General features: G+C 36.4%; 1 protein-coding gene across 3 annotated transcripts in view; it reads left to right on the forward strand.

Moving 5' to 3' along the window:
* The window catches only part of RIT2 (Ras like without CAAX 2), a 187,228-nt gene that overhangs the window by 45,306 nt on the left and 115,027 nt on the right, over positions 1-26,895 (forward strand). For all 3 annotated transcript variants that reach the window (XM_001233996.7, XM_046905803.1, XM_040656151.2), the window contains one exon: positions 13,257-13,313. In XM_001233996.7, the coding sequence (XP_001233997.2) occupies positions 13,257-13,313 (57 nt within the window). The remainder of the gene's footprint in view (positions 1-13,256; positions 13,314-26,895) is intronic.

A 26,895-nucleotide genomic window follows, 5' to 3' on the forward strand; every position in this document is an offset into this window, starting at 1 on the left:
CATTATGATGAGGCCTTTCCACTTTTTGGACACTCTCTCATTACATTTGATTTATTAGCTTCAATTCTAATTATATTGTATTATAGTGTGTTATCTTACATTCCGATGCCATACTTAGTAAATTAGTTTGTTTCTCCTCAGATCATTGCTGCTGTTTTTAATAACCTGGAGCTCCGTGTTTCCCCTTTATGGAGGTGGGGATTCTTGATCTCCTCCAGCCTGCTAGTCACAGAACCAGGCCAAACCAGCCTGTAACCTGTTGACACTTTGCCCTCAAGAAAAAGTTATTTCTGCTAAGCTTATCTGATTATGGAACAACTTTCTAGAGCAACTAGGAAAATGCTGAAATGGTTAAATATATACATGCATTTTATTGCCTGAATAAGAAGATCTTTTTAAGACTCTCTTAGATTTTTAAGATATTTATATTCCTCAGTACCATCCCAATGTATCTTGTTCTCAGTTAACTCCAGATTTTTTTTCTCCTTGAAGTCCGCTCCATAATAGATACTTAATTACTTTTTGTTTGTTTGTTTGCTTGTTTGTTAACTGCTACTATTTTTATGTTGAGTCATCATGTGTACCCATCAAGCTAAGGTGATATATACCAACATAAAACCCTGAGACAGATAGGTCTTCACCAGAATAAATGACAAGAGCATCACAGCAGAAAGCACATTGTAAAATACATGAAAGCAAGTTTAGCTCAGAATAACTAAATACTTGGAATTAGTCTTTTCTAGGGATCCTAAGTATTCCCAAGGTCATCTCTGGGTCATGAGCCACTTTCTTCCACTTTCCACTTTCTATTGGAAAAAAAAAAAAAAAAAAAAAAAAACATTGTAAGCCTTTTCTATGTTGCTAGTATTCATAGCTCTAACACCTCTTATCTGAACTGAAGGTACAAACTTGAATAAGCTAATGTTGATTGCTTTTGCAAAAATACAGGCAGCCCTCGAGAACTTCTGTATATATTCTTCAGCTTTCTGATCTCTTCAGTATCATACTAGTGTTACAATAAATCACTTCTTTTAATGCCTGAAGTGCTGCCTTTCACACCCAATGATGTCTTGTAACCATACCCATTGACTATATATCATCATAATGTCATATGCACATGTGTCAGATGATATGAATGCACTTTTGGAGATGTAAACTTCCTGTCAGGTTTGCCTTGAAAGGGAGAAGTGGATGAGAAGATATGTAGCTATTTTATTTTGCCATCCTGATGCATTTTAGTCTTCTCATCTTCACTGTACTAGTAACTTGTATTTGTTTTGTAAGATGTTAGATCTCATGCACCTGATTTTGTCTGGGCACTTTCATGATGAAGGGATTGATTGCGTCTGTTCTTAAAATGTGATGATTTTACTAACGTTAATTTAACCGAGCAGTTAAATTAACCCATAACCAGACTGCATGCAGCAGTCTTGTAAATCTCAGTGATCTCTTTCCATATTTCTGTTTCTTTTTTTGATTGGCTGGTTGGTTGTTTTTACAGGTGTGGAAAAATAAATAAATAAATATGTATGTATGTATGTATGTATGTATGTATGTATATATGTATATATGTTTCTGACACTCAAATAATAAAGAGCTATTAGCAGAGTAAAAAACTGGAAAAAAATGTCTCCCTAGATTCGTATGATCACTTCAGCAGTTTTACAGCAGTTATTAATTCTTTTGTAAAGGAAAAGTAAAGGAAAAGTCTAGAGCCAATAATATCCTCAGAGATAACTTCCTTTCCTTAGTCATAGCTTTGTTTTGTTTCCAAAGTACATCCAGAAGATCAAGAAGCTCTATTGTTTCCAGTTACTTTGAATACTTGAAGCTTCTAGTTGCTTCAATACCAGATTTCGTTCTATGCAGAGTGCCTTTTTCAGTCTGTCTAGTATTTGTGGAGGTCATATCCTTATAGCTGAATGCTTAGGACCTCTAAGGTGTTGTGCCTCAAGAAGCAGCAGAAATCATCTGTGAAACACATACACCAGCAGTCTCCAAACTGATGACTCACAGAGAGTTTTGAAAGACAACATTTGAAAGGCTGGGAGCCAAACAAAATCAGGGCACAAAACCTGAATCTTTTCTCTCACCTGTGTTTATATTATTGCAGATAAATTGTATAAAATGTGTATATTGCATATTTTAATTTTGAAAAATACTGGTAAATTTAAGAGTAGTCTTAGAATGGAAAAGGATCACCTTAGAACTTGGGTCTTTTATTTAACAGTTTCTTTTCAATATTGCTACCTTTCTGATTTTTTACTTACCCTGCATGACTATGTTATGCAGTGGTGCTGGTAACAATATAGAACCACTTGATCCCTATCCAGAAAACTTAATAGCCTGAATTTCAGAATTTCTCAAATGTTTGATTTTATTTTCGGATAGCTTCTTAAGTATCAGCCTTTTTAGTTTGGGTGTATGGGTGTGTGTGGAAGAGAGTAAACAGTAGAACAGCCTCTCTCTAATCTTACAGATACTCTCTTCTAATACAGTAGAAAAATATTCAGAATCATGAAGTTGTAAAAAATAGTATGTCTTAGTGTTGATTACTTAGCTGAGAGAGAAACATTACTGATATCAAACAAGGAAAACATGTTCAATTCAAAGTAATATCTGTAGTGAAGAATGGTGTTCAACTCCGCTATTGTATATTGTGCAATATTTATCTGAGATAAATATGCATTTAAAAATATAAGTTGGAAATAAATTGTTGAGTACAGACATCTGGGAATAATCATATGTTTGTGATAAATTCTGATTTTTGCTAACATTCTAGAATTTTTCTGGAGTCAGTCATTAGAAGCTTAGATAGCTCATTTCGATCCCATTGCTCTTGCTGGAGAAAAAATGTATCTCACTTTAAAAGAATGAATCAAAGAATTTATGAGAAAAAAGCTACAATACCTTTCAATTTTTCTACATTTCATACACAAAGAAAAAGACAACATTTTAAACTACCAGATTAAATAGAAAATGCTAAAAGATCATAAATAGATTGGAAAGTTAACTATAGGTCATAAAATTTATGGTGAATATGTAAATATGGATATATTTAGTAGCAAAAGTAATAAATTGGTCTTGTATTTTCAGCAATTTTGATACCATCAATCAAAAGCAGTAAATTTATCATTACTTGTTTTAATTTCCTCTTCTGAAATTCATCCAGATCAGTTTTCTTTGTAGGAGGCATCTTCCTTTCACTGAAAGTTCGCTAAGAATCACAGAATCCTAGAATCATGGAATGGCTTGGGTTGAAAGGGACTCAAGGATAATCACACTCCAACCCCCCCGCCGCAGGCGAGGCCACCAAGCTCCATATCTAAGGAACATTAAAGTTCATTATTTTTAATACTAAAACTTTTAAAAACAGATTTGAATTTTTCAGAGAGGTGCAGACATTAATTACTCAGTTCAGCAAGGACAGATACACACGTAGGCCTTACTAAGTTGGAGGGAACTGAGTTCTAAAGGTTTCTGAGAATCTAGATGAGTTAATAGTAACTCATAATTTCAGAAATCTCAGGATGAGTAAGAAAATAAAATCTTAAAGTGAACTATATTTTAACCTGGAATGTGGCTTCTGTGAGGAGTTAAAGAGTTATATCTCTCCCTCTGATGTCTCATCAATTTTCCAGAGCATGCATTTGAAGTACAGAAAAGTTTGTACCATATTACAGAATAGTGATGGTTCTCCCACTCAGAATAGAAAACAGCTGCTGTTACTGCCAATTCATCACTACTTGACACATGGAGTATAATTTCACAAAGAAGATATCACAGGAGCTAACCACTAGTTTATTTTAGGAAACCTGCAACAATGTCAATTTTCTGCTACCTGAAGCAGCAGTAAGCCAAGACACAGCATCTCAAGTTATCATTAAATGGAAACATATCAGCAGTTAAAAAAAGGGGAGAGAAAGAGATGCTGTTGCTGAGATGCTTCTTTCCATGGAATGAGCTGGCTTTATCTCTTCTTGAAAGTCTTTTTCACAGTGAGTTAATAGTACTTGAGATGGGTAACTGCAAGCCAGGGCACATTTGTATAACTAGCCTATAGATTTTTATTGTTCGTTGTACTTTATAAAATTAGGAGGTCTATCCATTGACATTAATCATAATGTGTCTATTTGTAAGAGTTCAGAATTTTCTCTACCATTCTCTGAAGTAATGTCAGAAAATTGAGTTAATCTAGTTTTATTCAATGTATTATGCTTTAAAAGCCACATTATATTAGAGTCTACTTTAAAACCTTTTTATGTCATTAAATTTTGGATGGCTCACTAATAGCAGGTTTAAGTTACCATAGGATTTTCCAGCTAAGTACACTATAAGACATTAAGTTCTCTTACTGATGAAAGAAAGAGTGGGAAAATGCGCTAATAGCAGCACTTTCTAGAAGTAATTTCTGTTTCTTCATGCATCTTGTCAAACTTCATAAGCTAAGTAGGGTAGGAAATGCTCAGTATTTTTACAGGAGAGCTTTCTGCTGAGGGTCAGGGAGATACTATGCAGGAAATAGTATACAAATGGTAGCAATCTACCTTGTCATTATTGTTAATTTGTGTCACATTATAGTGATGTCTTCTACACTAGGAATAAATGCAAGTCTCAGCTGCTTCCTTGTTCTCTAAAACCTGAACAGAATTTTTTACCATGAATTTTACAATGTAGTGCATTTTATTTTGCTCCTGAAACTGAGTCTTGATATAGAAATTAAGTTGGGATAAATAAATCAAAACAAACAAACAAACAAACAAAAAACACCTGCTTTTCACTAGAATTTGTTGATTCAAAAGTCCTGGAATTCTGCTGTGAGAACACTTCTGCTGAAGGTTTGCTTTAGGTCTCAAGTTCAGAATGAATTTTCACTTACTTTCACTGCTGATATCTTCTAGTCCCTGTTGGGTTGCTCCAAGACAGCTAAGCATGGGTTTTTCCACTGTTCACACTCTGAATAGAAATGGTGGGAGTATTTTGAGATATACACTGAAATTAGCAATTAGATTCATTTGATATGGTCCCCAGAGTAGCATAATTTTATTTATTTATTTATGTATTTATTTTCCTTTTGTTTTCTTTCCTGTCTTTCTGAGGCAAAAAGGAGAATCTGCTCATCTGGTAGATGGCTTAATTATTTCCCTTTACCATGCTGGTTGATAGAGTCACAACATAAAGATTCCCTATTTTGTTTCCTCTTGATGCAGAAGAAAATAAACTATTAAAATTTAGGTATTCTCCAAAATAGGATGTTTCCTGCTTTACTCTGTCACCACCAACTCCATTTCCACACATTTTCCTTACAGTCTGCTCTTAATTTGCAATGGTTAGAAGTACAAAACAAGATATACCTTCCCCCCCCCCCCCCCCCCCCCCACCTCCCCCTTCTTCTCCTGCAGTCCAAATTACAAGATTACCACTTCCAAATCAATCACTATAAATGCCCAGGGATCATTTATTTATTTATTTTTCTCTTGAGACAAAATTTTAAGATATTTCCCCAGTAAATTTGTTATGCTTTTACTAAGAAGACAGTGAGGAAATATCTGCAAGTCTCTGAAAGGAGAGAAAAACCACAACTGTCCTGGGAAGAAAATATAGAATCCCAGAGACAAAACAGGATGAAAGAAAGTGAGATTCAGAGCTAACAACTATAGCTTGAAGGCAGTCTTCTAGGACAAACAGGCAGGCTTTGTAGAGGATGGAAATACACAGGTTGCCCCAAAAGTAATGCCTCCTGCTTTTTTTTTTTTTTTTTTTTTTTTTCCCATGGTAACTACAACAGATACAAAGAACACGATAACACTATTTTATAGAGCACATTCTAAGCTACAAAACAATATTTTTCAACATAGATATCACCATTAGCTATACATTTTTGGCAGTAGTGAACAAGAGCCTGCATGCTGCACTTATAGAAATTTGCACCAGCAGATCTGTCACTGTTACCACTGCTGAAATGCACTACCCACCAAGCCACTGTGCTCACATTCACTGTATGGTCTCCATAAGTGTTCAGCAAACTTCAGTGAATGTCAGGGGGTGCCATTTTTTCCACATGGAAGAATTCAATGACACACCTCTGCTTCATATGCACTTTCTTGTCAGACTCCATTTTGTCGGATTGCCTCTGTGTTGCCATTCAGTCTCTACTGCCATATTACCAACATTTGCCTCTGACATCATGGGTCATAACATAATAAAATAGAAGACTTTATTTCAGAACAGTCCTCATATTTTTTTATTTTATTTTATTTTATTTTTTTTCTGGAGACAGTGCTTTCTTGTGCAGTGCTTTCTGTAATTCAGTCTTTAACTGACCCATTCAAAATAGAAATCTCTGTCTTTAGCAATACAGTGCACTAAAGAAAGGATCTTGTTTCTTTTCTAGCTGTTCTGGGAAATAACATTTTCTCTATTTAAAATGTAATATATATTTGTTGTTGCTTTTGTTTATTTTAATAGTAGCATTCAGATTTAATTCAAAAGCCTTTTGGTCTTTAAAATTCTACTGTTTAGCTACTTAATATTTGCTTTGGACTCCAGTTTTATAAGTTGAACCTATTACTTCAGCACAAATGGAAAAAGCATTGCTACATCACTTACCCTGTATATGCAGTAGAATGTTGTAGAACAGCTTTCTGTACCTTTCTTATATGCCAGAAAGAATTTTACACAGAGAAACAAACTTTATTCTGCCCTCATTTCACAGTGAACACTCAATAAATAATACATTATAATGCCTAAAAAAATAATAATTGCAGCTCACGGTCTTTGCAGCATTGTTTTGCCAAAGTGTGCAGTAAATCTCAAATCCTATTTCTTACAAAATATAACAGAGTAGAAATGGTTATAACAGGTCAGAACAAAGTTACTTGTTAGCAAAATTAGGCCTGTGTGCTCTCAGTGAATCTAGTCTGTAGCAGTGTTTCGGGGAAGAAATAATGAAATAAACTATATCAAAACTTCTTGAAAACATCTCATATTCTCCAGCACTTTGAAGTAAAACGCATCTTCATCTTGGAGTTAAGATCTCTGAGTTTATTAGAATTAATTACAAATTATATGTACCCATTATTTTAAATCCTGCAATATACTTTGACTTTTACCATATAATAAGGCAATAATGTATTTAGCTATACCAAGTGCTTAAAAGTATTTTATCAATGGATACTTAATCAATAATTTAATCCTTTCTTCTCTTTGTATTTTGAGAAGATAATCGTTATCTACTTGCCTTTCCTGTACAAACATTTCACTAACATCTGTAGCAGCATGCTTTAGACATCTCTTTTTTTTCATTTATCTTTTTGACCCAAATAGATAAACACAATTACTACTCATCTACCTTCTGATAGATGTAATGTTTAATCACTGTGGATATTATGTGTCCACATCCAACACAACATATGTCTCATCAGTGGAAAATGGGTTCTCCAAATGATTCTGAGAGCAGTCATGTCATTCATATACCCTTCCACATAGTAGGTGTTTTGTCATTCATATATTTAAGTTAGCTACATATCATAGAATCATAGAATCACCAAGGTTGGAAAAGACCCACAGTATCACCCAGTCCAACAATCCACCCATGGTTCCTTATTATATCATATCGTTATTATATCATTTGTTTCCTTATATCATCATAAAATACTGACAGTTTGGATGATCTTCTCTTCACCAGCATCAAACTACCTCTCTCATTTTTGATATTTTAGTTGTTTGGAATTTTTTTTTTTCACATTGGTTAAGCACTTGTAGGTAACAAATTTTTTTCATCAATCTGACTAGTTCTGTTTTCATTCAGGTGACTGCAGTTGACATTTATTCTAAATTGTACTGTGACCTAAATTAAGCATCTGCAGATAAATACATTTAAAAAACAAAGAATTATACACTGTATCAAAATTACATAGTAGACTTTGGCCTGGAAATCTGTCATTTGATAATGATTTCTGCTATTTCATAGAACCGTACCATAGAATCATAGGCTGACATGTGCTGGAAGGACCCAGTCCCCTGTTATAGGCAGGGTTGCCACACACTAGATCAGGCTGCCCTAGTCCTCATCCAAACTGGCCTTATTTCATCAGATTTCTCTGGAAATGGTAGAAAAATAAGACACAGTGCAGTGCCTTAGAAGTGCAGCACATTCTGTTCAAAGCAGCAAAGAATGAAAATGGGTTGATTCTGACTGCATTAATTCTGTATGAAGCTATGAAGTTGTCTCAACTCCTTTTTCCTCTTTCTGCAAGTGTATTGTAAACATATGCTGATTTAAATTGTCCTTGATTACAAAGCAATGCTTTCCATATGGAGGCTTACCCTGAAAAGCAAGAGACTCTTTATAAAATGTCTGTGATCAAAAGCCTAGCGACAGGACAAGGGTTAATGGGCGCAAACAGCCGAGGCAGATTTGGCTATAAACCAGTTTAATTCTACGGGGTCCAGCTTATTTTCATGGTTTCTTTCCAGTGCTGACCTAGACCCCCTTTTTTTAACTCTGGAGAAACATTCTAATAATATACAATTACCATTCTGAACTAATGTCCTCACGCCTACCAGACAAGATTATGGAATATGTAGTAAGCCTGAACACCAGACTTGATGCTCAAAGACTTCCTTGTCCACCACCCTCATGGAAAAAGAGGTTAGTTGTTAGAAATCAAAACCTAGATGTTACTTTCCTTTAGCGGGAATGAGTTGTTATGCCTGTTCTAAACAATGCTCGCTGCATTAATGCTTGCTACTTCCTTGGTAGGCTTTAATAGAAAATGATGATGATAATGATTATTATTATTTTAAAGAACCTACAGAAGAAGACTGATTACAATTCTCACACATTACACCCTAATTTCCTTATTTTTTATTGTAATTTAATTATGGAAAAGATCAAAGAATACCTAAATTCCTTCTGTCTGAGAAGCCTTCCTGGAGACATCGAAGAGGTTATGTACCCTGAGGATTAGGAGAAGATCTGGGAGGAAAAATCTCTTGACAAAGGGTTGTTATTGTAGTATTTTTGGAGTAAGGTGCATGTAAAAGAGAGCTTATATTCACCATTTCCATTTCCACCTGACATAAGACATTCATAATAAATTGTGCCATAAACTTATTTTCAGTTCTGCCAGCAAAGCACTGTGTACAACCTAGGTTGCTGCACAAGGTTTAATGATGACTATGAACAGTGTTCTGAGAGAGAAATTTTACAAGTCCCAGTGGTTAACTTTTTGCTTATTTCACAATTGATTTCAATCCTCTTAGATCCTATGGATTTGATGAGTATGTAATGGATGTATTGATTTGGATATGCCTCAGGAGAGAGGAAAAATGTTTACTCCGAGTTCTGGGTGTCCTCTGAGAATCCTGTTTTCGTTTGTTAACAAGAGATTTTAGGATGCAGGCATAGCTCCAAGAAGAAGCAGATTGAGATCAGATAAATAGTAGTTTGCTTAAAAAAATAAACTTAGTAAGGAAAAGGCAGCAGGTAGTGAAACAAGTTTAATTTTGGTTTAGGCCCTCAGAAGACAGAAAATGTGTATGTGTAACCCACACGAACAGCATTTTTGATAGTGCTCCTGCATTTTGGAATAAACTAAGCAGATCACATCTGGTATTAATTCAGTCTTCAGAAACCGCTAGCAATTATCAGATAGATGACTAAAATATATCATAGTTAAAAAACTAATGTTCTGGAAATTAAAGTGTCCAAACACATGTAGTACTTAGAAATAACTTATCTGACAAATATAAGATACATCAACGTCACTGCATGTAGATTTATTCTTTTTTATAATATGTAAACTGAATGAGGTTTTTATACAGTTATACTCTCTGAATTATTATGAATTTATAATGCTGCTTTTTAACATTTATAATTGTCGATACTAAAGATGCAATAATTTATTAACATGATAATAAATGTTTAATACTCCTTGTCTGTAACATTTTGTAAAATTGTCTCCTTTACCCCATGATTCTTTAGAATATAACTATGACAAACATTAAACAAATCTAATGCTGTTTTAAAAATGAATGTATTTATACACAGGATTTTCAGAATGTGGAATTTCTTGTTCATAATCTCTCCCATTCAAGGTATTTTACTTGTTCAAGATATAAGACAGAACTACAGAGCCTTGTCTTTGCTGTAATATGTTAATGCTGCTGTAATATGCCTGGTTTGACCTAGTTCTGTGATGTGACAAAGGGACCCACAGTACCATGCCCTGAGAAAAGGGGAAGGGAAGAAAAGGTAGGGAGATGGGCCTAGACAAGAAAAAAACAGTGACAATGAGCTAAGGGAAACAACTAATCTACTAAATATGATAGTGGAATGAGAGATAATATGATATAATACAATAGAATTGGAATTGAGGTGAATAAATAGAATAAAATGAGAGAGTGTCCAAAACTTAAGACCTTACTCTACTCTAATGCTGTAGACAAGATGGACAGGAAGCACCCAGAGCGAAGGCAGGTAAAAAGAAACAGTCTTGTGACTCCCAGGCAGTTTTGTCTTTCCCTCTGAAAGGAAAAAGTAAACTGAATAATGAAGACTTCTGGGAGCCTGTAGTTCATTATTCCCTGCTGAGACCAGCTAACTGGAACTACTGACAATCCACGGAACTGCAGCATTAAGTCTTTAAGTCCCAGTGCACTACGTGATGTTACGATGTGGAGCACCAATCACAAACCATAAAAGTACAACAGAATAATAATTATTATTAATAGTTACAATTCAGAAAGGATATTTATTTATTTGTTTGTCTCTGTGTAAAATGACCCCATATGTGCTCTATAGAAATTTAAATGCACATATTAAAAAACATAAACAAATGACAATAATGAAATTGACTAGAAAAAAGAAAGTTTGCTTGTTTGTTTTGTTAATAAGCATTGAGGGTTTTTTTTTTTTTTTTTTTTTTTTTTTTTTTTTTTTTTTTTTTTCCTTTCTGGTTGTTGAGCATCTGGAATTCATTTCGTTCATTGTTGAAGGCATTTTCCTCACAGCTCTATGTTAGGCAGATTCCTTTACTTCTCAGCTGTTGTTCTGAGGACTGTTGACATTATGGTGACATAGTGAGGCCTACTTTTGTGCTTATTCAAAGCCCTTGAAGTTTACATAGCATGAGCAAAACGTAATGTTGGATAAGATATGACCGCTTGGCTTTCTACATTAATTGGAATTTGGTTACCAGTAAGCCACATATTCCAAACATTGCAAAGCAATTTTCCTGAAGGCTCATGTTACTTTTCTAAAATTTCTGAGCACAGGTAATATTCAGCCATAAAAAAAATCTGTTCATAAATGAATAAAAATAATAATAATAATAAATGTGTATATCATCAATTGGCTGCTGTATTATGTTTAATGAGTTACATATTCCTGAAAAGCATCAGAAATAAAACAGGGTATGACTTGTAAAATACCATGACAACTTCTAAGAAACAGACTTTTAAATAATATTTTGAAGTTCTGGAACAAAACATGATTGGTTGTTTTTCTGTCAGCTATTTCCCCGTGGTTGGATATAGAGTTTGAAACATATTTTTTCTTATTCCAAATCAAAATCAGCAGTTGATTTCATTAAGCTAATATTTCAAATAAAGTGATGGCAAGCTTTATTAGTAAAAAAAAAAAAAAAAAAAAAAAAAGTGTTGGATGCAGAAGTAGACCTATTCTATCACTTTACACATGTTGCCAGAATTGCAATTTATGATGTCTCAGAAACCATTACAGAAATAATCTAGAATTAACCTGATTGTTGTATTTATTTCACTTTGTATAAAATTATTGAAGATTTACTTGAGAAAGGAAAAAATAATATATATATAAGATAGTCATAGGTGATTAGTTGGAGGTCTGTATCTTGTGGTATTCCCCAGGGTCTGATCATGTTCAACATAATCAGTGACCTGACTGAATGAATAGAGTGCACCTGCAGCAAGTTTGCAGATACAAAACTGAGAGAAGTGTTTGACACAGCAGAAGTCTGTGTCACTATTCAATAAGACCTGGACAGGCTGGAGAGTTGGTTCCGGAAGAACTTTATAAGGGCAAGTGCAGTGTTCTATGTTTGGGGACGAATAACCGCATGGATCAATACAGTTCAGGGCTTGGTCAGCCAAAAAGGAACTCCATAGAGAAGGACCTGGGTGTTTTCCTGGTGGACAATAGACAACAGTGTGCCTTTGTGGCCAGGAAAGCCAATTGCACCCTGGGGTACATTAAAAAGATTGTGGCCAGTAGGTCGAGGGAGGTGATATTCCCCTCTATTCTGCCCTGGTGAGGCCATATCTGGAGTAGTGTGTCGAGTTCTGGGCTCCCCAGTTTAAGAAAGACAGGGAACTTCTAGAGAGAGAGCCCAGTGGAGGGACTCAAAGATCGTTAGGGATCTGGAGCATGTACTGCGTGAGGAAAGTCTGAGAGAGATGAGATTTTCAGCCTGGAGAAGAGAAGCCTTAAAGGGGATCTTAACAATGTTTATAAATATCAAAAGGATGGGAATCAAAAGAATGGGACTGGGCTTTTTGTTGTTGACTACTGACAGGACAAGTGTTAATGGGCACAAATTGGAACATACTAGAAATTTTGATTTGTTAGAAAAATAAATGAAACAATTTATTTTTTAATTCACATCAAACTATCTTGTTTTGTTTCTTTATTTATGTATTTATGCATTGGTTTGGCAGCCAAAGTGGTGATTGACTTCAGTAGTTGTCATCAGAGTGATCTGTGTTCCATAGTCATCACAAAAACAACCCAGTTAAATAGTTTCAACATAATAATAATAATAACTATTTATTTATTTATTACTCTAAAGCTAATTCACAATTATAACTGATTTTTTTAAACAATGTCTATAGCACCTAGTATAGCTGAACTATGACAGAACAAGAAATGTATTGCAAAAATTTTCATCATAGTGATTTTCCTCTATAGACAAAATTTAGTTAATAACATTTACCAGATTTTTTAAAAAGATGTAAAATTTTGATACAGTCACTGATAAATGCAATTTTAAAAAGATTTCATTGAATTTTAATTTTAATTTCATTGGAGTAACCTTTTATCCGTATGTATCAGTGCCTAGTTAGTAACATAAATGCATACTTGTCTCTGTAGACATGAGACAACCTTTTGATTCACTTTCTAAACTGATACTTGAATAAGTGAATTGTTTGTTTTCCCCGATGTCATCTGATATTGATAATGTCGATCTCTTTCTGATGCACTTTCTTTCTTCCAGCAATGACAATGCAGTTCATAAGCCATCGGTTCCCTGACTATCACGATCCAACTATTGGTAAGTAAAGAATTTTCTCTTCTTCATTCCTTTCCATCTCTCCACCTATGTGAGATTTCCAAACCATGAGAAGCTAATCCTAAATAGTACCCATAGAGAAATTATATTTGTAAACTTTAGATTAAAGAGGGTGGGTTTTTTTTGTTTTTTGTTTTATATTTTTTGTGTGTGTTTTTGTTTTTTTTTAATGACAATTCCATAGTGTTGAAGTCACACCATAGTCATCTCTTCCTGAAATATTCATGTGGTTTCATGCTCTATAATTAGCTGTGTTAGAATTACAGAACACAAACAAAAAATCTGACAAAACTGAAAACAATCTTTCAATGTATTATATCTAAATAAGGTCAAAAATCCAATCTGGAGTGTGTGTGTATTTGTTTTTGTTATTTTAGTGTTACTCTCCAATTTTAAACTATTAACTAACATTATCTAGGAATACAGAGTAACAATTAAATTTGATATACTAGAGTCATTATCTGAGATCCCATGTTTTACTGACTCTATTGGCTTCACTGACATTGTAACTTCAAAGCACTTGTAGCAAAAATAGGGGGAAGATGGCAGAATCTGGGTCTGATGTGTGAGAAACAGAAAAATCATTAGTACATATAAAAGTCAGTTCAAAAGAAAAACCTAACACCTTAAACTAAAACATGTTTTTTTTCTGTTATCTCTGAGATTTTCAAAAGTTTTAAACGTAGGCCTAACCCATATAAAATTATTACATGGTTATATATAGCAGCTAATGATATAATTTCTCTTAATTTATTATTTCTTTAGTATTGTGTATTCCTTGGATAATAACTCCTTCTAAACTTCTCATAAACTATTACAATTAAGGATAAAATGTATAAGGTCACCAAGCCACTAATAAATTTACTAGTAATCATTAAAATTTTCAAAATATAAAAAATAAAACCTAGATCTATCATCTCTAAAGAAAGAAAAACAGCTAGAGAATTACCACATATTCATTTGTTGGAAACAGGGAAAATAAATATGTAAGTAAATAAATAAATAATCACATCAGATCTAACTGGAAAAGTGTAGTAGTTACTGAATCCATTAAGTTATGCACATGCACCCAACTTTAATGATACATCTGCCATCTTTATTTGTCTATATATTGCATCTTGGAATAATCTTAACTTACTGGTCTCTAGACAATATCAAAGTATGAATAATAAATAATCATAAAGAGAAGGAAAACTTACAATGCATTCTAAGTAATGCTGCAGGAATACCTAAAGGACCTAATCAAGATGAATGTCTCCTTGAATAGGATACAGTTTCTTCTCTGTAAAACCAACACTCTAAATAGGAAAAGAGAATAGAATTCAGAGAACAGAGAAGTGAAATACTGAATTTAAACTAATGCAGCTGGCTAGAGGCAGACCTGGAAATATGACATTTGAGATTTAACAGTTCAGCATTTTTCTCAGAGAACACAATTAGGACATTCTGAGATAGGTTTATTTTTTATTCATGGTCTAAAACACATGATAAACAACTGAGTGCAATCTTATAGTAAGTATATATCTTTCCTGTGGGGTAAGTTTATAGTATAACCCCTCAAAATTGTACGTAAATACAAAGAAACTCCCAAATAGATGGAATTATTTGTTCTTACCTTTAATAGTAAATAAAGGTATTTAAAAATCTCTGTACCCCACAGAAATGTGTTTATATTCCTTAGAATTTTATTACTACTGTTGAGACCCTAGTCTCAAGTCACAAAAGACATCTCACTGTATTTTATGCATCTGGTGGTAAGTTTTCCATCAATTTACTAAAATTTTACAATTACAGGTAAATGTCTGGGTTTTCAGAAAGAAGAATAATCCAAAATGAGCATATCCAGGGCTAAGACTATGCTGATAAAGAAAGGTGCCTGTAGGGAAATGATTCCCTGGAGGTTACAATGAGAATGAGAGGTTTCAGTGAGATGTTTGAAGTACCAGGAAACTTAGCATGTTCAGGCACAACGGTGAACTGTCCAGCCAGCTTTCGGCTTCTCACAGTAACCCAGTAGCAGATTATCAGGAAAAAACTATAGACCAGGTATGAAATGAGTGTTAATTCCAACAAAACAACAAAGCAGGAAATCCAGCATAACATTTAGCCATGTCTGCAACTAATGATCTTTCTGGAAATAAATACATTGCCTTTCTTCTGTGTCATACATTTTAGGCCACTTTTATTCCTCAGCAATTTCTGTGCTGTTATGGAACTCATGTTCCCTCCTGGACTTTTCTGAATCTACTGACTTCTGATTTCACTGTACTTTGAAAATAATGTATTCTACCTACACCTAGTTTTATCTATCTTTGGGAATTAGAAGGAATAACAATTTCTGTGAGTACCTCTAATGGGGTGATATTCTTTGAAAAATAAAGTTACACAGTGTGTTTATATGATAATCAATGGATTTCCATTGTCAAGCAACTTACTGGTTTTACTACGTTGCAGGTAAGCTTTACAATAAAATCCAAAGTTTCTTTTGCTTTAGATGCACAGATAAATCTAACAAATACCTACATATTTTTTCATCATGTTCTTCAACTAACTTCTCTAGGTTTTATAAATGGTGAGATTATAATAGCAGCGATAGCTATTCTCATCTGTGCAATTTATCTATGATTTAAATAAATAGTGCTGACAGAAATTATATTACACCACCTTACATCTGATAGGGCTCTAACTAAAAGCTGTCCTAGTAGAAATACTGGGGGTGGAAGTTTGTGTCAATGTCTTTGAAATCTTAGAAGTCTATCACTTTCAGTTTTATGGGGTAGACTTCATTGGCCACAAGGGGCTACTAAATCATTATAAACACTGTCCATTTTATAATTTCGACTTTTAACACAGAGTATTCTACAAGTAATCCCAAAGACATCTGGAGTGTGTTGAGGATAAAATCCTGATCTGTGTATTAGACAAACCACCCAGAGAATAAGTACTTCTGGACCTGGCACACACCAACACAGAGGAGCTTATTAAAAAGGTTAACATTGGAAGAATCTTGAACTGTAGTGATCACATCCTTGTAGACTTTGTGATCTTGAGGAAGATGCATCTGGCAAAAAAACAAAGTCAGGACTCTGAATTTCAGGACAATGTACTTTGGGTTCTTTAAAGAATTACAGGAGGAGATCCCCTGAGAAACTGTCCTTAAAGACAAGGGATTGGAATTAGTGGAGCAGAGCTGGCAGTGCTATAAGGATGCCTTTCTGAGAGTGCAAGATCTCTCTGTCCCTCAGTATAGGAAAACAAGGAGAGGAGGAAGGAAACTGGAATTACTGGGCAAGGATCTCCAGTTCAAACTGAGTGATAAGAAGTACATGTACAGGCAATGGAAGCAAGGCTGTGCCACCTGGGAAGAATGCATAGATGTAATCTAGACATACAGAGATGGAATAAGGAGAGCCAAGGCACAGATGGAATTGAACTTGGCAAGAGATGTGAAAAATAACAAGATGGAATTCTACAGGCTCTTGATCAGAAGAGACAGGCCAAGGAGACTATCCTCCTGCTGATAAATGAGAATGGAAAACCATCTACAACAGACATGGAGAAAGTGGAGGTACTCAACAATATCTTTGTCTTAGTCTTCGCTGGTAGCTAGGCTTCTTGCATCTCTCACATCCCCAAATCTTACAGCCCTGAACTTGTAGGTGGGAGCAAAATACCTCACACAGGAGAGTAAGTCCAAGACCGTCTCATGCAACTGAATGTGTACAGGTCGATGGGGCCGAATGATGTCCATCCCAAGGTCCTGAAGGAGCTGGCTGACGCAGTTGCCATGCTGCTCTCCATTGTATTTGAAAAGCTGTAACTATAAGGTGAAGTTTCTGCTGAATGGAAATGGAAAACACCAGTCCTGTTTCTAAGGGAGAAAAAAGGGAACTATAGGCTTGTAAGCTTCAACTCTGTGCCTGGGAAAATCACTGAACAGATTCTCCTGGAAGACATGTTAGGACAAATGAGAGATAAGGAGGTGATCCAAGACAGCCAGCATGGCTTAATCAAAGACAGATAGTTTCTGACCAAACTGATGGCCTTCTCTTTTTTTTTTTTTTTTTTTTTTTTTTTTTTGATAGAGTAATGGCATTGGTGGACAACCGATGGACAAATGATGATGTCTGCCTGGGCTTGCGCAATGTCTTTGACAGGGTCTCATAGCACATCCTTATCTTTATACTGGGAATATATTAGGTTCAAAGCATGGACTATTTGGTGGATAAGATATTGGTTGGAAGGTCGCAGCCAGAGGGTTGTGGTAAATGGCTCTATGTTTGGTGAAGGCTGATGATGAGTGGTGTGCCTCAGGGGTTGTATTGGGACCAGTATCTTTACATCCTGATCAATGACATAGGTGATGGAATCAAATGCAACCTCACCAAGATTGCAGATGACAGCGAGCTGAGATGTGCAAGCAATATGACAGAAGGAAGGGAAACCTTCCAGATGGATCTGAACAAACTTGAAATGTGGCACGTGACCTTCAACAAGGCCAAGTGCAACATGTTGCACTTGGTTCAGAGAAATCTCAGATACGTGTACAGACTAGGAGAAAAACTCCTTGAGAACAGCCTTGCCAAGACCCCTTTATATTAGTGCTTTTGGTAGATACAAAAATTCACATGAGCCAGTAGTGTGCACTTGCAGACTGGAAGGCCAATCATACCCTGGGCAGCATCAAGAAAGGGATGACAGCAGGGCAAGGGTGGTAATTGTCCCCTCTACTCTGTTCTTGTGAAGCCCCAGCTAGAGTAATGTATTCAAATCTAGGACACTCAGTACAAGAAAGGGTTGGAGCTGTTGGAGTGGGTCCAGAGGAGGGACATGAATACGCTCAGAGTGCCTCTCCTATGAAGACAGGCTGAGGGAGCTGGAGTTCAGCCTGGAGAAGGGAAAGCTCCAGGAATACTTCATTGTTGCCTTCCAGTACTCAAAGAGAGCTTGTAAGCAGGAACAGTGTAAGCTTTTCATGGAGGTAAAGAGTGATAGAACCCAGGGGAAAAGTTTTAAACTTAAAGAAGAGAGATTTAGGTTAGATGTCATGAGAAATTTTTCTCTGAGATAGTGGTGAGGTGCTGGAACAGGCTGCCCAGAGAAGGGAATTACAGAAGAGGGGATCCCATCCCCTCAGGTATTCAAGGCCAGGCTGAATGGCACCCAAGGTAACCTGATCTTGTGCTTAATTTAGTGGTTGGCAACCCTGCCCACAGCAGTGGTTTTGGAGCTTGACGATGTTTGAAGTCCTTCCACTCCAAACCCTTGAATGATTCATATATTCTGTATGATATATAGAATTCTATAATTCCGTTAACATGATATATAATGTAGTTCCATCTGTCTCCTTTCTGTTGATTCTGGGGGAATATATTTATATCAGTGTAAAGAAGGTAGGGGACATTAAACTCTACTCAAAGCACGTAAGCATAGGACAAATGTAATCTGATACTCTAGGTAAGAACAAAGCCACAGCAGATTTAATTCATCCACTGAGCCACAAAAATGTCTTGTAATTATTAGGAACAAAATAGCAGTAGCAAATAATAGTTTTTGCTAAGACCTAAGAAATGTGTTGTTTTTTGTTGTTGTTGTTGTGTTTTATGGGTTTTTTTTGTTTTTGTTTTTAATAGAGAGAACATATATTCTGTCTTGAACTACAACTGGTTTTATACAATTGACTCATACTGTATAATTTTTAGAATATTTTCTTTTTGTCCTTATTTTTATTTTATATTTTATCTGTAAATTAATATGGTACTAAGTTTTAAGAAGGGTGTACATAAAAATAGATCAGATGTCTCTATAGCCTTCTCTTTTCCAGGCTGAAGAACCCCAACTCTCTCAGCCTGTCCTCTTGGGGGAACCGTTCCATCCCTTGGATGCACTCATAAATTTCTACACCAAACACACATATATATATTTAAATACACTGTTTTAAATATTAAAATAGAAGTAAATAGAAGCAAATAGACATAGAAGCATTTACATGTTTTCCTTTCACTTATGTTTATCACATATAGATGTAGTTATATTTTTGAATAATTTACTCGTTACTATGGAAAAATCAACACTTTTTAAGTTCAAGACTACTTTGAGGGCAAGCATGCTTTTATTTAATGTATTGAGGGATAAAGCTGTTTGTTTATTTATTTGTTTGTTTTTTCTTCTCAACTGATTGTCTTAGTTTGGAAAAGTTAAGATAATGAGAAATTCAGACCTCAGATACCAAAAGATACAAATAAATTTGCTTACATGTAATTATGCAAATCAGACTGTCAATATTTGCTTAAAATACAGACTGAACATTGATTGAAAACAAATAATAACTAAAGTGTTATTTTTAGTGCTTTCACTTTGAGTATAATTTTATTTCAAGATAAACAGAAATAATGATGCTACTTTAGGCTTGGTACAAGCCTTGCAATTCTGAATTTTGAGACAGAAATATCATTTTTCTAAGTGAGCGGAGACGGAAAAGAATAAATTTGTTATTAGGTAGACAATATTTAGGCAAAATTTCAAAGGACAGCACTTCATGAAAATGAAATGATTTCAGCATGCATTTAATATTTAATTGTAGTCAACACTGGGAACAATTTCCAAAAGGCAGTGGATGTGATCATTTTCTGGAACAAATGGATTAGAGCAATTTGCACTCTGTACGGTCTTTGGCAATATCACAGTGAGTTAATGCAAATAGAGTAGCAGGAAAGGAAGCATGACATAGTATGGCATACTGGACAGCTTCCAGGATGCTCATTAGCCATGTGACTAATCTTAAAATGAATACATAATGCAAAAGAGATGCAAAAGCATCTTCCTGTTTTGGTGAGATATCACTGCATGAGATTGTGTCAAATGAGCAGTTGAGGGCATTAAAGCTGTGTCAGTGCCACTCTTTAATTGAAATGGGTGTGGGATGGGAGGCACTTTAATGCACATGAATTTCCATGAGGTTTCTTAATGAAGAAATGCGTTCACCAATTCATTAAACATAACACATTTAAACTCATCTTTGATATGATGATGGAAATGTGTGGGTGAATTTCAGAGAAAAAGAAAAAGAAAAATAAAACGTGACTGAAAAACATAGTATGTAGCACAGCAAGGATCCCCCAAAAACTATATATATAAAGGAATACATCCGTTATCCAGTTCTCGTAATGGAAAAAGTATAAAATAAGAGAACAACAAGTCCTATTGCAAGGGGAAAACAATTGCAATTCAAATTTACTTTTATGATACTTATCAGGCTTCTAGATAATTTTTACTGTTATCTTAAACAAGTATATATTTACACTCCAATACTAATTTATTTCTCATTCTCCTTTTGCCGTAGAAGGTAAAATATTTGGACCAGATTGAGCAAGCTGCAGTTAGATTTGAGCTCTGAAATTATTTTTTCTATTGCAAAATTCATAAATCAATTGCTAAATAGTCACCATGGTCTTTCATTCATCATTTTTCATAGATTTATTACCCATATCTGAGACAGGATAAACAACTCATATAAAATGACCTGGAATTAGTACAATTTGTTTTTACATTCTTCTCTGAGGATATTCAGAGTGATTGTGTAGACTTATCTAAATTACCTATGTTTGTGTTCTATATTCATCATCATTTAAAATGATAAATAGAGAATTCTAATGAATACTCTTGTGTGCATTTGAACTGTATTCCTAAGCATGAGCTATATTATTCATTTTTATTTTTCTATTTGTTGGTATTATAGAATTATAGAATCATATAACCCTCAGAGTTGGAAAGGACCTTTAAAGGTCATCTAGTCCAATGCCCCTGCAATGAACATGGATATGCACAGCTAGATCAGGTTGCCCAGGGCCTGATCCAGTCTCACCTTGAAAGTCTTCAGGGACAGGACAACCACATCTCGGGGCAACCTGTTCCAGTGCCTCGCCACCCTCATTGTAAAAGACTTTTTCCTTATGTCCAACTGAAATCTATCATCTTTGAGCTTGAAACCATTTCCCCTTATTCTATCACCACAGACCCTGCTACAGACTCTGTCCCCTTCTTTCCTGAAGTGTACCCTTTAGATGCTGAAAGGCAACTATCAGGTCACCTTGGAGCTGCCTTCTCTCCACATTGAACAACCCCAACTCTCAGTGGGTCCTTGTAGCAGAGGTGTTCCATCCCTTGGATCATTGTTGTGGCTCTTCTCTGGACACACTCCAACAAGTCTGTGTCTCTCCTTTACTGAGGACTCATGAGGGTGGTGACACACTGGAACAAGTTGCCCAGAGAGATTGTGGATGCCCCATCCCTGGAGGCACTCAAGTCAAGACTGGATGCGGCTCTGGGCAGCCTAGTCCAGTTGTTGGAAACCCTGCCCATGGCAAGGGGGTTGAAACTAGATGATCTTTGAGGTGCTTTTCAACCCAGGCTGTTCTATGTTTCTATGGTTCTATGATTCTATGATTCTGTGACTCCACATTTGGATGCAGTACTGCAGGTGAGGTCTTATCAACACAGAGTAGAGGAAAAGGATCGCTTTATTCTTTTGATGCAGACCAGGATACGATTGGCTTTCTGGGTTGCAAGGGCACACAGCTGGTTCATGTCCAGCTTACCATCCACCAGTACGCCCAGGACTTTTTTGGCAGGGCTGTGTTCAATCCTTTCATGCCTCAGCTTGTATTGGTAGTGGATGTTACCTCAATACAGGTGCAAGATCTTACAGTTGGATTTGTTGAACCTCATGATGTTCTCCTGTGCCAACTGCTCAAGCCTGTACAGGTCCCTCTGGATGTCATCCCATCTCTCGAGCACGTCAACTGCACCCCAAATCTTGTTATGCACCAACTTGCTGAGGGTACACTGAATCTCACTCTTGATGTCATTAATGAAGATATTAAAGAGTGTCAGTCCAGGATGGACCCGTGGGAGACACCACTCACCTCTGATCTTCGCCCAGACAGGAAGTTTTTTACCACTGAGGTAAATGACTGAGGTGGAGGTTTGGGATATTTAGGAGTGGAGTCTTTATTAGCTCCTTTGTTATATACTTACAGAGCTATTTGAGATGTCCTACAATGCTCTGTGCAGGTTCAAGTTCCTGTTCTAGAAAGCTCTGGGTGTCCCATAGATTTAATGTCATTATCATCTGGCCCTATGTAGAAGTCACACAAGACCTATGGGGAACAGAGACCCTTCAGTCCAGGAACAGAAAGCCAGACATGGTACTTTAGAGTATATCAAATAGCAAGGATTATCAATATTTGGGCAACTGAATAGAGTGTGCACTATCATTAAGTGTGCAGGGATTTTAGATAACTTGAATGTAGATATATATTTTGTAGCTGTCTAAATGTAGGTGTCTGAATCTGATTCATGTTGGTTTCTATAACAGCTTGTAAGAATAAGAGTTCTTCAGAAGTTATGCTGATATCCTTCAGGCTTTATGGATAGCTGTCCTGCACGAAAGGGAGAAAAATGCAGAGTGCGAGAGTGAGTGGAGAAAAAAGAAAATAAAATCAAAAGAATAGGAGAGAGTATTATTAAAAAAAAAAAAAAAAAAAAGTGCTCCTTTACTTTAGATTTCAGTGAAGCAATAAAATGCCTTCTGCCATGAAAGAAAATAGAAATTCCTTGGAGTCATGTAGTTTGGAGGCTGGAAAATTGTAGCAGATCTTTCTCTGTAATGAAAATAACATTATTATTATTGTTATTATTATTAAAGGAAAATAATCAAACAAACAGCAGCAACATCAGAAATCAATAATAGATCTTTGTCCTATACTCCTACTTCTCTTGCGAAATAAAATTTTAAAATATGGTTGTTATCCCTCTAAAGAATAGAGTAATTATAGTTTGATCATCTCTCAACATTTCAGTCCCAGTTCCATCCTCTAATTTGGGTGCATTCTCAGATCAAGTTGAGCTTTGATTCTTCATCTTTTTCTTCTACTGAAAATTGTGGTGCCTTTCTCACTGAGGAAACAAGTTGGCACTATTCTAAATATGTTGTGTTGCTCAGAAACATGATCATTAGTTCTGCTGTTAAACTTTCTTTCTTGGAACTCTGTCTTAATAAGACAATTATTCAGTTCTAAACAGGTTTCATGCAAGATTTAACCAAAACAACCAATTAAATTATCAGTCCATACCCAAAATTATTATCTTGGACACGCACAATGTCATCTGCTTCTTTGTCAAATTCATATTTTCTTAGAAATGTAATGTATTATGAAATTATTTGAGGTATGTACTCCAGGTGACAGCTCACTGTCATTTACCATTTTCAGATACTCAGAAAATAGTGCTTAATCTTGTAATTTTCTTTGGTGATATAAACCGTAGTAGACAGGCAAATGCAGACTGTCTTTCTAGAGAGTCAGTGGCTCAGAGAGCTGTTCCCACATTTGTCATTTTTCCCCTATCGTTTTACCAAACACTTTCTCAGAGGCTGCAAGGTTAATCAGAATACCTTCACTAACACTTAGGCCTGTAATTTTGTCTTGGAAATGCAGTTGTCTGTCTGTGTCCATCACTCATGCTTTTAGAAAACACAGCACAGCACCTCTGCTAGCAGATTCACTTCCACCATGGATAAACCAGGCAGTAGTTGCAGTTACAATTGTCTGCAGTGCCCTTTGAGAACTCAGGGAAGGAAATACAGTATAGAGGAGATACAGTTAGTGCTATAGAGTTAAGAAAGTTAGTGCTTCTTTATCCTGAAGCATGGACAAGGAATGGTGTACCTACTGCCTTACTCTACAAACAAACTTTGGAGGCTCTTCAGCTGAGTATCTTCTGAGATATGAGATAAATCTAACAGATAGTGTGGGAAAGGAGGAAGTCCCACTCTTCTCTTCGTGTCTGTTCTTCTCTCAGCCTTCTTGACTCTCTGCCAGTCGTTGAACTGCACTGCAGGTTGATTTAGCACTTGTTCAGTAGAATAGTAAGCCACACCAACAAAAAAATAGTTACCTACCAAGATAGTGAGTTGAATCATTTTAGTAAGCAATTCACTGAACTCAAGAAGTAGTGCAACTGATAATGTAAAAATATGTGTGGGGAAATGGCAGGATAGGTGGGGATGAAAAACAAGAAAAATAATATTTTCCATCCAGGACAGTCAAGATATGGCCACTGTCATCCATCTTCTACAGAGTCAGCCTGTAAACTAAAATCTTTTCCTAAGCTGATCTCTGTCCACAAAGAAGAATGAGAATATTTACCTGCTTTAAAAGTGTAGATGGATTCAAAAAATATTAAGAGAAGAAAATTTAAAAAAAAAAAATCTATCTATTAAAAACAAAGATTCTGCCTCCAGCTCAGACAGACTATTGAGGTGTAAATAACTGGAAGTTTAGAGAGAAAACAAAATAATAATAATAAAAAATTGCTCTGTGGAATTTCCCCCACCACATCCTTACCTCCAAATTGGAGAGATGTAGATTTGAAAGATGGACCAGCTGGTGGATAAGAAAGTGGTTGAAAGGGTGCAAACAAAGGGTAGTGATCAATGGTCCTATATCCATGTGGAGGCCGGTAACGAGCAGTGTCCCCTAGAGGTCTGTCTTGGGACCAGTGCTCTTTAACATCTTTATCAATGACATCAATGATGCAATTGTGTGCACTCTCAGCAAGTTTGCTGATGACACCAAGCTGAGTGGTGTGGTTGACATGGTGGAAGGCAGGGATGCCATTCAGAGGGACCTCCACAGACTTGAAAGATGGGCCTGGGAGAATCTAATGAAGTTCAACACAGCAAAGTACAAGATTCTGTGCTTGGGCTGGAGGAATCCCAGACATTTATACAGACTGGGAGGAGCAGTCCTTGAGAGTAGCCCTGCAGAGAAGAACCTGGGGGTCCTGGTGGATGAAAAACTGAATGGGAGCCAGCAGTGTGCTCTTGCAGCTTGGAAAGCAAATGGTATCCTGGGCTCCGTCAGAAGGGGAGTTTCCAGCAGGGACAGGGAGGTGATTGTCCCTCTCTACTTTGCCCTTGTGAGGCCCCATCTGGAGTACTGCATCCAGGTCTGAGGCCCCCAACAGAAGAGAGACAGGGAGCTGTCAGAGAAGGTCCAAAGGAGGGCCACATAGATTATTAGAGGGCTGGAGCACTTCTCCTACGAAGATAGGCTGAGGGAGCTGGGCTTGTTCAGCCTTGATAAAAGAAGGCTGCGGGGTGACCACACTGCAGCCTTCCATTAACTAAAGGAAGCCTACAAACAGGAGGGGAGTCAACTCTTTGAAATGGTAGGTAATGGCAGGACAAGGGGAAAAGGGTTTAGGTTGAGGGAGGGAAGATTTAGGTTGGATGTCAGGAGGAAGTTCTTTACCAAGGGAGTGGTGAAGTGCTGGAACAGGCTGCCCAGAGAGGTTGTGGATGCCCCGACACTGCGGATGTTCAAAGCCAGGTTGGATGGGGCCCTGGGCAGCCTGGTCTAGTATTAGATATGGAGGTTGGTAGCCCTGCATACAGCAGGGGGATTGGTGCTTGATGATCCTTGAGGTCCTTTCCAACCCAAGCCATTCTGTGATTCTATGAATTCCTTGTTGTACTTGTCAATCTTTAAAAGAGTCAAATTTATTGAATAGACTGATGGAATTTCTATGGCTCTAATTTATATATTCTCATTTAGGGCTTTTTCCTACTCTGAATGACCTTAATTGATGGTGACTGGATTGCATGCACCAGTACAGGTTAGGGGCTGACCTGCTAGAAAAAATCATAGAGTCATGAAATCATCAGATTCCAACCCCTCTTGCCACAAACAGGTTTGCCAGTCACAAGATCAGGTATTAGATCAGATTGCTCAGGGTCCTGTTCAACCTGGCTTTCAACAGAGATGGGGGATCCATAACTTCTCTGGGCTACAAAGATGATTTATGGCCTGAAGCATCTCCCTTATGAGGAAAGGCTGAGAAACCTGGGACTGTGCAGCCCAGAGAAGGCTGAGAAAGGGACTTATCAATGCCTATAAATATCTAATAAGTGGGAGTTAAATGAAGGGGAACAGGCTCTTTCTAGCTGTGCCCAACAACAAGACAAGGGGTAATGGGTACGCACTGTAAGAAGTTCCATAGGAACATGAGGAAGAGCTTCTTTACTTTGAGGGTAACAGAGTACTGGAATATGCTGCCCAGAGAGGTTGTGAAGCCTCCTCCGCTGAAGATATTCAAGACCTGCCTGGATACTTTCTTGTGTAACCTACTCTAGGGAACCTCCTTTAGGACTAGATGATCCCTAAAGGTCCCTTCCAACCTCTATAATGTCGTGATTTCCTTTCTATTCTGTCTCATAAAGCAAGAAAATGGATGAACAACACTATTTATTTCCCAGACATGTCCAACATCTGTTTACTGTGTTTAAAATAGGACAGATAAGTGTTTCTCCTATGTAGTACTATGTTTCATAGTCACATGCATGAAAACACCACTACTCTTTAATTGACATTCATACTTACCACCTATCCTTCATTAACACTCTTTTTGTTAGAATTAAGATATACTCCTGCCTTGACCATCTGTTCTTCCCCACTGAGGAAAGCATCAATGGAGGATCAAAGCATAGTTTATAACCCTTCTA

This window comes from Gallus gallus, chromosome Z (genome assembly GCF_016699485.2).
Source record: "Gallus gallus isolate bGalGal1 chromosome Z, bGalGal1.mat.broiler.GRCg7b, whole genome shotgun sequence".
Lineage (NCBI taxonomy): Eukaryota > Metazoa > Chordata > Aves > Galliformes > Phasianidae > Gallus > Gallus gallus.